At 38.8% G+C, this 11570-nt stretch overlaps 1 protein-coding gene across 3 annotated transcripts in view; it reads left to right on the forward strand.

Moving 5' to 3' along the window:
• The window catches only part of mrvi1 (murine retrovirus integration site 1 homolog), a 72118-nt gene extending 61242 nt beyond the window's left edge, over positions 1-10876 (forward strand). The window contains exons 28-36 of one of the 3 annotated variants that reach the window (XM_048186288.1): positions 555-695; positions 792-923; positions 2876-3029; positions 3115-3164; positions 3519-3632; positions 3831-3898; positions 7373-7489; positions 9864-9992; positions 10073-10876. In XM_048186288.1, the coding sequence (XP_048042245.1) occupies positions 555-695; positions 792-923; positions 2876-3029; positions 3115-3164; positions 3519-3632; positions 3831-3898; positions 7373-7489; positions 9864-9992; positions 10073-10313 (1146 nt within the window). In that variant the 3' untranslated portion in view covers positions 10314-10876. The remainder of the gene's footprint in view (positions 1-554; positions 696-791; positions 924-2875; positions 3030-3114; positions 3165-3518; positions 3633-3830; positions 3899-7372; positions 7490-9863; positions 9993-10072) is intronic. The other 2 variants (XM_048186287.1, XM_048186285.1) reach the window with 2 other exon arrangements.
• Positions 10877-11570: the final 694 nt, after the last annotated feature.

An 11570-nucleotide genomic window follows, 5' to 3' on the forward strand; every position in this document is an offset into this window, starting at 1 on the left:
AGAGTAATACTTAGTTATTTCATATGCAAAGATGTCAGCCAATCACAGCAGTGGGCGTTTCCACTGAAGTCTCACAGCAGACACGCCCCTTAAAACAGAGTGTTAAAATCAGATGGATAAAATCAGGGTAGGAAAAATGTCTTTTATTTCTAAATTATGACCATTTTTTTATCTAAAAATCATACTAACGTTATAAGTGCACCCCAGGAAACATTATAAAACAATAAAAGAATGCAGTTCATGACCCCTTTAAAATGCTCACCATTTTTCTGATAAAATTAACATTGTTAATTAAAAATTCTTAATGTGAAATGAATCAATTAATGTGACTAAATTCAATATCCTGTTAAATATAAGACACATAGCCCTTCCTGAAAATGACACTTACTGTAAAGTAATTACTGAATGATTTCTGCATTTATCTTTTCCACTGTGCCAGAGGCTTATTGACTCATAAACATGTGAAAACAAATGGATCAGTTGATGCAAGTGTTTTCACAGTGACAAATACTTTCACAATGAATTGATGCGTGTTTGCTGTCTTCTCCCTGCAGAACGCTTTTGTGCAGCTGTCCCTGGCATTCCGCAACGACAATTACACGCTGGAGTCGCGGCTGAAACAGGCGGAAAGGGAGCGCAGCCTGACTGAGGAAAACACAGAGAAGGAACTGGAAGAGTTTAAAAGCAGTTTCAAGGTCAGACCTGAATGCAAAGAGCCCGCATAAACACACATGTTGGGAATAAACTTGAATATAGCTTGATTTTTTTTGTTGGTCTGCATCCCATTCCAGAGAACGTTGTCACTGTGGCAGAATATTGATCAGCGTGAGTTTTACCAGCAACTCTTAGAAACAATCACCGTATTGCATCGCCTGACCAACCGCCTCTCCAGCAGGGCTGAAATGGTTGGAGCCGTGCGGCAGGTGAGATACTCATCATTGCAGCATCATAAAGCTGCGGTCACAAATTTTGCAGGCAAAAAAGTTCAATTGTCCAATAGTTTCAAGCCTAGCAGCTTTTTGTTGCCCAAAGTGGCGAATTCACGTAACCAACTGAACCCGATGTGGAATCTGAGTGAGGAACTTTTTCACCCTCAAGATATGGTCACTTTAGCAAAATTTTGCATGCAAAAACAGGTCCGTTATCAATAGCATAGAGATATATGAAGTTCAGCTGCACTGAACAAACATGCATGAAATCTGCATGGGGAACTTTTTCACCCTCACATGAAACTCTCGAATCCACAGATTCCTATTGAAATGACTGGATTTCACCCATGAGCAACTGTAAATGCAGGGCTAGACAATAAGGACTGACCGATGGCCCGGAGCCAGTTAACAGAACTTTTACTTGCCCGATCGGGCCAGTGCTGCATCGTCACAGAAGTTGATAATTTGTGCATTTATAACCCTTGCCAATTTAAATATTCAAGCGCACGTAGACGCGAAAGTACCCACGTCTCTCAGTTTGGTACTCAAACGCCACATCTCACAGCGCGTGAATGCTCTTTCACAACTTCCTGAGCTTGAACAGACATATTCACACAAAATTATGGCTGTCTTGTCGAGGATCATCGTAGACATAGTCGGTTATGTCTTAAGTAAACACAAACGTGAGAGATTAAGTGCATGTGTAACAGTATATTGGATCAGTGCATTTCTTAAAGTGACAGCAGCCTAATAAACCTGCTGCCGTCTGTTTTTATGTTAATCAAACAAAAGACAGATAAAACGCACACTGCTCTTGACTGAACTTTAATAAGGGTTAATCTATATATTTATACATTTGAAGACTATGCAGTGATATTTTACATTTGATTACTCTTTCTGTATGTGAAAATCTAGTTTAGACCTACATAAAAAACCTGAAAAGAACTGTTTATTTCATTTGTATATGTTTGTTCTATATATATATATATATATATATATATATATATATATATATATATATATATATATATATATATATATATATATATATATATATAATATGCTTTCACTCATGCTGATTGGGTAAGTGGATGTCCAGTCATTTAAATAGGGATCCACTCAACTGGGAGTTCTTCGTGAAGTTCCCACATGTTCAAGGTGGAGGTACAAATTCACTGCATCGACCAACAGAAAGCTGTTTGGTTTGAAAGTGACTTGCTTCATACATTACTACACTATTGACAATGGACCTTTTTTTGCACAAGAGATTTTGCAGAAATTTTCCTTCAGGGTCTTTCTCGGTCACCCATTTCAAGTGCTCTTCATGTTTTCGTGAGAACTATCATGTGTCTTGGTGGAGTAGAGGGGGCACTAGATGGGAATGTTTATTTTACAGCAGATAAGATATGTTTGTGATAGATTTAGCTAAGTGTCATGCTTGCCCTTAGGTTAATGTGCAAGCCAAAGTAAAGCAAGTTAACAGAGAAGGACTCAGCGGTACGTCTATTGCTTAGTGGTGACACCTGCATGTGTTCACTGCAAGCATCATTACCTCAACTTACCATGCCTTGCTCTTACATCCATTAACTTAATAGTGACTGATATGAATATTTTTGAGGGTGTTGCTGATGCCTTAGATTAGAATGATCATCTCATTAACACCCTTAATACACATCACATTTATTTTAACAAATGCATATTAAATGTACTTTTGCATACTAGATACCAGTTAAGTAACCTGACAACCATACTGACCTAAAATGAGTGTGAGTCATGGATTAAATGTTTGACTGATCATTTTCTTAACATCATTTAAGACATGACCCTGAATTAACATCCTTGCTAGTCCAGCAACAACCTTAACCAGTGACCTAGCAATACTTTTTTGACCAAAAAACACAGTGGATTGTGCATATGATAATTTGCCCTTGCTTCGGCCGTGGCAGGAGAAGAGAATGAACAAAGCCACTGAGGTTATGATGCAGTACGTGGAGAATCTGAAGAGGACGTATGAGAAGGACCACGCTGAGCTGATGGAGTTTAAGAAGCTCGCCAACCAAAACTCCAACCGCTGCTACGCTGGTTCAATAGACACTGGAGGTAAACCATCATCCAGGGCTTCAAAACCACAATTGTTTTTCCCCAAAACTTACTTAAAAACCTCACTTATTTGCATTTCCTACAGATGATGGTGTTCCACGTACATCAAGATCAATGTCTCTGCAAATGGGAAAGGTAGGCAGATGTCTGTTCCTAAAGAGTTTGAAGCCTGAAAGCAACAAAACTCCAATTTTTTCATGAGATCTTTAAGTTTCATGGTTCATAGAAAACCTGAAGATGCAAAGAACCATGTTGGGCTTCACTTTTCTTCTGATAACAACACTGATCTGAAGAACCTGTAATGTGACACAAACTTTTTTAAATCTCTAAAAAGATGATTTCTGAACCAAAGGTGCTGCAAACAACCATTGAAAATCCTTTATTTTTAATCATGTACCAATAATGTAGATCAGAGAGGGAGAGAATGTGAGTAACAGTTTTCATATGATGAAGTATTCAGTTTCAGAAGTGTGTCTTTGTCTCTCTAAGGCTTTGCCCAGACGGAGAGTCAGTGTAGCTGTAGTTCCCAAGTTTAATCTACTGAACATCCCCGGGCAGACGCCAGCCACCGCTGGCCCTACACCCGGTGCACTTCCTGTGTTGGTGAGTCCTATCTCAAGCACACTTCCTCGTCAGCTGTTATGTTGTAGCCTGTCAGCAGACACGTGTAATTAATGATGCTTTATCTTTAAGTTTCCTACATGTGACATATTATCAAGGTGACCAGTTGAGGCCAAAGCCATTCATCAAAATGAGACCTTCAGGATTTTTTATTTGATTGTATTCTACTTTTGTTTTAAGTGTGAGGCAAACACCGTTAAGAATGGCAGTTCCTCAGACCCTACACAACAAGATGTGCCTGACAAACCGTAAGTCACTGCCTTTCTCTTAATCATGCATTCATCAAGTTATGCTTTGGAAATGTACTGTATTCCTAGACAACCTAGGTCACCTCAGTTTTCTTAAAACATTGCATCAATTTGAGCCTTATCAATATATTCACATCAATATATTCACATCAGGAGAGTGTTGCATGTTTACACGGTGGATAGGAAGCCCATCTAAAGAAGCTTATTCCAGCTTCCTAATAGGGCTGGATAAATAAATTGATGCATCGCAAATCGAAAAATGGTTCTGGATTGATTCTGAGATTTTTATAATGCATCGCTATTCTCTCTCGAATAGATTCTGAGCTTAGGTTTACAAAACAGCAGATGGCACTGCGTGCATTAGAAACAGCTGTACTCTGCTTGCTTCCAGTTCTTTTACACACACCTTCTATAAAATAATCCTTCATAAAGTTTGAAAAGGTTGAAGCGAATTACAAAAATGTTTGCAGTGGGCTGTTTACATTCATCTCACATCATAAAAGCATTCTGAGGCACAAGTACATTCTCAGACTCAGCCGAATGCACGAGTGCTCTTCTTAATGAGCATTTGAGTGTGTGGTTAAAAACTAGCCTAGAGTAGCATCTAATGTTAAAAATTAAGCTCAGAATTGATTCGAGAGAGAATCGCGATGCATTCGGAAAATCTCAGAATCGATCCACGAATCGAGAAGCATTGATTTGTCACAGCCCTAGTTCCTAAAGGGAGATTTTGCAGAGATGCCATAAAAGAACTATTCGGGGTTCTCCAGGGAACCGTGACACACCAAACCGATGGTCGGCCTTAAGCCAACGTCGGGCAATCTGTGAGCATCAGTTGAGCTAGTTTCCACACGTCAGCTGTAGTCGGGCTCACGTTGGCAGCAGTTTGCACGATTCGGCATGTTGAATCGGCATCGGGCCGTCGATGAGAGAGATTGCTCTGATTGGCTGTTCAGTTTAGCGAACGAGTCAGTGCAAGAGAATAAAAGAAAATGAGATTAAAGCGAGCAAATCTGTTCTAAATTTGTCATCTTACCTGAGCATTCCAATATGCTAATAATTTCCTGAACCTCCTGGGATGAAGATTGTGATCAGCATGATTCATATTCAAAATGGTAAGCAAGCGCTGCTTTGGGTATATCTTTTGGTTGGTATAGCTGCAGTCCTAGTTTCTGTTTCTCTTTTTGAATGACGAAAATACACCTTATCACACTAAAAACAGTCACTCGTGTTATGAATCATCACGTCTGCCTGCTATCACTCTTGATTGGCTAAAGGCCCATTCACACCAAGGACTTATTGCTTATTGTTTAATTTCTATCAGGTTATTGGCAACATGCTTGTTGCTTAAGGCTATCTGGGTATCAGCAACATGCTTGTTGCTTAAAGGTCCATTTAGAACGATAACTATATCGAAGATATAAGAAGATAACGATAAAGATATAGTTCTAAAAATCACTCTAAATATAAAAGAATAGCAGTGTCCACACCACAACTATAACGATAACAATATGAGGAACGATATTGTTTGCATCATTTTCAGAATTTTTTTCCCCAGCTGTTGAACGATAAAACACTGACAGCCAATCAGAATCCATTCGAATTTAAGGGCTCGTGCATTTAAAATGGCGGCTGACATCGCATAGAAGTTAATCACCATGATCCAGAAAAAGCCACCACTGTTTGACAATCAAACCCCCTTTTCAAAGATACTTTAAAGAAAATGGATATATGGAAAACAATCGGTCATACCCTCGGAATAAATGCTGAGAAGAAGTATTAATGGAGATGAGATCATTATGCTAGGCTAGCAAACAGTGTAACATAAAATTACCTCAGGTATCCAGCGCTAGTTTTGACAACATTGCCTTGCTTCCTTTTGAAGTTGCAGTGAAAAAGACTAGACATAATTTTTATTCCACTATGTTGACTACGTCAGCTAAATTCACTGTTAGATTAGATTGATTACACTAGCTATTCACTCGAAACATAGCATGTCGAGGACATCTGCTGGTTAAAGCCGTGTAAATGCAACAAGAACAGCAAAACATGTTTAATGTTGTACAGTACACACTTTGAAACTGCAGCATGCAAGCTTAGAATAAACAGGCCGTTATCGTTCCTTGGTGTGGATGCTAATATAGTTATAGTTATCGTTCTTGGTGTTGTGAACGGGCCTTAAAAGTGCGGGCCCGTTGAGCGATGTCAACACCAAGACCAGCCGACTCTGCAGTGGCCGTGTGTTTAGTAACGTCACGATGACTGATTGGACGGAGTGCATGCACACTAGGGTTTTGTTTGTTAACCAATTCACCTATAAAATGTTTATGTTTGAAAACCGCCAAACTGAGACCAAACCCAAATTTTGTCTACCCACACAATAATATTCAAAACCACCCAATTGGGCAGAAACCTGCCCAATCTAGCAACACTGGCAGGCGCAGAACCCACATGCTAGTTGACAGTCGTCTGTAGTCTTTGCGATGTGTTCAAGCACAGCTTTTTGGCCCAGATGCAGGCAACGCTAGACAACAACACAGTTGGCTATCGTCGCCATTAGTTCTTTGACGTCGTCTTGGTGTGTCACTGCCTTAAGTGAACTCTTCTTAAAAGAACCATTTTTATGTGCAGAACTTAATAAATAATCTAAAGAATCTTTTTCCACTATAAAGAACCTTTTGTGCAATGGAAAAAAAAGGTTCTTCATTGGCATCAATGGTTCCATGAAGAACCCGTAGAACCTTTATAGTGGAAAAAGGTTCTTCAGATTATTAAAATGTTCTCCACACTAAGACAAAAAATGGTTCTTTTAAGAAATGTTCATTCGGTGGTTCTATGGTATTGCTGTGAAAACTCCCTTTTGGAACTTTTATTTTTAAGAGTGGTTCCATTGAACCGCAGATGCCAGTAAAGAACCTTTATTTGCATGGCAAATGAAAGATTGTAACTTATCCAACCTTCTTGTTTTTTCTGTGTGCTTAAAATAGCACACAAGAATCCCACAAAAGTCCCATCTGCAGTCAATTTTACATCCTATTTTGTGATTAAATCTAAACATTTGGACAGGAACGTTTGACAAAAAGCAGTCATCGGTGTCCGACCATATTTTTTTAGTAAGAAAAGGCAAAGAGCTCGTCACCATACTGTCATATCCAAATGCCGGGTTTTAACTCAAAGACAGACAGACAATAACAATCTGGAAACATGCGTGCTATTCTAAAGCGAGTGATGTTTAAAGACCTCCCAAAGGACATGTTTAAACATTTCACGTCTCACCTTTGTCAGAGCTGCGGTGGAATGTGTGCCATGTACCTTTCAGTGGCATTTAAGAATCTCCTATAGGGCAGAGGTTATTTATGTTTATTACCCGTGGTTATGAACTGAGAGAGCCAGTTCTGTTGTTCGCACACATCTGCGTAATGGCAATTTTTTTATTGCTCCATCCCTGTCTCTCCTTTCCTATGTGAAACAAAGCAGTGGAAACCCTCTGACGGAGCAGGAAAGTGAAGCAACGCCAACCAAAGTTGTCTGCAGTCCAGAGAAGATTACAGAAGAGATCAAAGCCAAGATTGAAGAAGCGTATAATAAAGGGTAACACCCCTGAATGCTTGAATGAATCTGTTCGGCTGCACAGTTAATAGTTACATATCATACAGTTGCATAATTGCAAAACATTCTCTGAAAACAGTGGAATTTTTATCACTTCTTTTGAAAACCAAAAGGTAACCAACCTTAGGGAAAATTGAGGACCACTGTAGTAGGATGCTTCCTCCTCAATATTGATTAGTTGCCAACAAATATGTGGGTTACACTTCATTTCGATGTCAACTTTAGACATTCTGCTAACTATAAGTAACTACGCCAACTAACTCTCATTAGAGGATTAGTATACTGTTAGGTTAGGGTTCGGGTTAGTAGAATAAGTTGACATGTAGTTACTTAGTTACTAGGTACTTGGTAGAATGTCTTTTGAGGAGCATCAAAATAAAGTGTTATCAGGTATTAAGCTGACAGTCTACTAATACTCTAATGACTGCTAGTTGACATGTAGTTGCAAAGTTACTTATAGCAGAAAGTGGACCATCGAAATAAAGTCTAACCCAGTTATAGCACTGCATTATTTCAACCCTGTAAGCTTGGAATTCATAATCAGTATAGGCTGCTTCACATTTTAATAGACATCTGAGTTCTAGTTTGCCTTATAATGAATCATACACTGAATGTAACAGATTTCAAGATGCAAAAAAATTAAGCTTTATTAGATAGCAAGCAAATATTGCACTGCACCACATTATTTACAGTCATTTTTGTGCTTTATGCCAAGATTGAGCAATTGAGCTTGATGAGGCAAATATACACTGATCAGGCATAACATTATGACCTTCCTATGGTATTGGTCTCCCTTTTGCTGCCAAAACAGCCCTGACCCGTCGAGGCATGGACTCCTCTAGACCCCTGAAGGTGTTCTGTGGTATCTGACACCAAGATGTTAGCAGCAGATCCTTTAAGTCCTGTAAGTTGCGAGGTGGAGCCTCCATGGATCGGACTTGTTTGTTCAGCACATCTCACAGATGCTCGATTGGATTGAGATCTGGGGAATTTGGAGGCCAAGTCAACACCTCAAACTCACTGTTGTGAGCGTCAGGGCGCATTATCCTGCTGAAAGAGCCACAGCCACCATGAAAGGGTGTACATGGTCTGCAACAATGCTTAGGTAGGTGGTACGTGTCATAGTAACATCCACATGGATGGCAGGACCCAAGGTTTCCCAGCAGAACATTGCCCAAAGCATCACACTGCCTCCGTCGGCTTGCCTTCTTCCCATAGTGCATCCTGGTGCCATGTGTTCCCCAGGTAAGGGAATCACACGCACCCAGCCATCCACGTGATGTAAACGAAAACGTGATTCATAAGACCAGATCACCTTCTTCCATTGCTGCGTGGTCCAGTTCTGATGCTCACGTGTCCACTGTTGGCACTGGGTCACTGTGTATTCTGACACCTTTCTATCAGAACCAGCATTAACTTCTTGAGCAATCTGAGCTACAGTAGCTCGTCTGTTGGATCGGACCACACGGACCAGCCTTCGCTCCCTATGTGCATCAATGAACCTTGGCCGCCCATGACCCTGTCGCCGGTTCACCACTGTTCCTTCCTTGGAGCACTTTTGATAGATACTGACCACTGCAGACCGAGAACACCCCACAAGAGCTGCAGTTTTGGAGATGCTCTGACCCAGTCGTCTAGCCATCACAATTTGGTCCTTGTCAAATTCGCTCAAATCCTTACGTTTGCCTATTTTTCCTGCTTCTAACACATCAACTTTGAGGACAAAATGTTCACTTGCTGCCTAATATATCCACCCACTAACAGGTGCCGTGATGAAGAGATGATCAGTGTTATTCACTTCACCTGTCAGTGCTCATAATGTTATGCCTGATCAGTGAACACTAGTGTTGTAAATTTTGGGGTTAGTCAATTTTTTTTATGTTTTTGAAAGAAGTCTCTTCTGCTCACCAAGGCTGCATTTATTTGATACAGTAAAAACTGAAATTTTGTAAAATATTATTACAATTACCCAAGTTGGGTTGAAAATGGACAAACCCAGCAGTTTGTTTTATTTAACCCAACTATTGTTTAAAAATGACTATATGTCTGGCTTAAAATTAACCCAAAATATTTTGACACACAATTACTAGAGACAACAGTAATAATCAAAAGGTGAACATATTATTTCATTTCCAACCTATTTTGGATTCATTCAGCCATACAGTAATTTTTAAACAATAGTTGGGTTAAATAAAACTGCCCAGAAGGTTGGGTCAAACATTTAACCCAACCGCTGAGTTAAAACATCCCAATCACTGAGATTCTCCATTTTTAACCCAACATGGGTTGTTTTTAACTCAGCATTTTTAGAGTACACATTAATTAATCTACTATATTATAATTAACTTCACTGTAGATACCAAGAAGGACTTAAGAAATCTAAAGAACTCCAGGAGCTGAAGGAGGAGCAAGAGAAAGCAGAAGAGAAGCAGGAGTCCGAAGAGGAAACTAGAGGAAATACCGATAAAGACAGGAAGTCGAACAGGTACTCTGACTTCAAAGTGTTTGGCCGTCACTTCATCTTCAGTAAATCTCTAGTCATGTTGCCTTTGTTCTTTATTCCAGCAGGTTTGAGGAGGCACTGGAGGTCGTTGACCGGATTTGCCCCAAATTCTTCCGACGAAACCGGGCGCTTTGGATCGTCCTCACGCTGTTCTTCGCTTCATTCATATTCGTCAACGTCATAAACTTCTTGAGTAGCTGCTACAGTGAGAGCGGAGACATGTCTGCAGAGAAGTCCGCCGTTCCAGGCAAGAAGAAGTTTTTTGGACTGAACGTAGGGTCGAAGACTCCCGCCCCAGAATGACGTGATTCTCTAAACACGGCTCATATTGTTTCTGCCAGTCTTTCACACTGCATTTAGTAAATAGCAGAACTACCTGTTATTGTTTAGGGACCAAGTGTGCTTAGATGAGATTTGCATTGTAAACTAAATCCATAAGTTATATTACTTGAGGTTGGGAAAGTTATCGCAGAGAATCGTTTTATGCGACTAATGTCACATTTGATATATGATTATACCACTCAAACCTTATGATTAAACTTCTCAGGTTTTGTGAAATATATATTTGAAATATTAACTACGATATTTAATACAGAGTTTGGTACAGTATGTTTTAAATTCTTTGCATTTGTCTCTGTTGTTTATTTGAATTGACATTCCAAGGTAGATCCTGAAGTGCAATATTTCGCAGCGTGTAGATGACGGTTGTGTGGGGTTGTGCCTTCAGAGCACTGACTTTACTAGTACAGAATTTTTCACAATTTTGAAGAGCACTTTTAACTAGCATGAAAGAATTCATATTTGCACATGTGTGCTTGTGTTTACTGTTGTGCCACTTCACCTTGAATAAAGGTGTTTGAAAATCAGATGTGGTTTTTACTACAGTACAGACAGTATTTATTGCTCCTGTTTTTTCACAATACAGTACAATGGGGAATTTCACAACCCAAAATGTATCATATTTCTCACAAAAAAATCAAAAGAAAAAATAATTATGCATAAAGAAAGACAGAATTATTAGATGAAAAGGCATAATTATGCCAATTATATAATCTTTACTTTTTATCTCATAATTTCGACGTTTTATGCTTTTTTCCATGTCATAATTATGACTTTTACTTAGTATCTCATAATTTTGACTTTTTATGACATAGCTATGAATTTATCTCATAATTTAGAATTTTGTCATAATTTTGACTTTTACTTAGTATTTCATAATTGTGACTTTTTATGACATAGCTATGAATTTATATCTCATAATTTTGAATTTTGTCATAATTTTGACTTTTACTTAGTATCTCATAATTTTGACTTTTTATTTTTGACATAATTATGAGATAAGTCAGAATTACAACAAGTTTAAATTATGAGATTAAAAAGTAATAATTATGTACAATCATACTTTTTATCTCATAATTTCAACTTTTTATGTTGCATTTATGACTTTTTTTTTTTCTTATGTGGATGAAATGGTCTCCAAAGTGATCAGTTTATCTCATAAACTTATCTCAAACAAATTACAAACAATTATATCTTAAGTGTGCCAGTTATGTGTAATCA

The sequence above is a fragment of the Megalobrama amblycephala genome, linkage group LG3 (genome assembly GCF_018812025.1).
Source record: "Megalobrama amblycephala isolate DHTTF-2021 linkage group LG3, ASM1881202v1, whole genome shotgun sequence".
Classification (NCBI taxonomy): Eukaryota; Metazoa; Chordata; class Actinopteri; order Cypriniformes; family Xenocyprididae; genus Megalobrama; species Megalobrama amblycephala.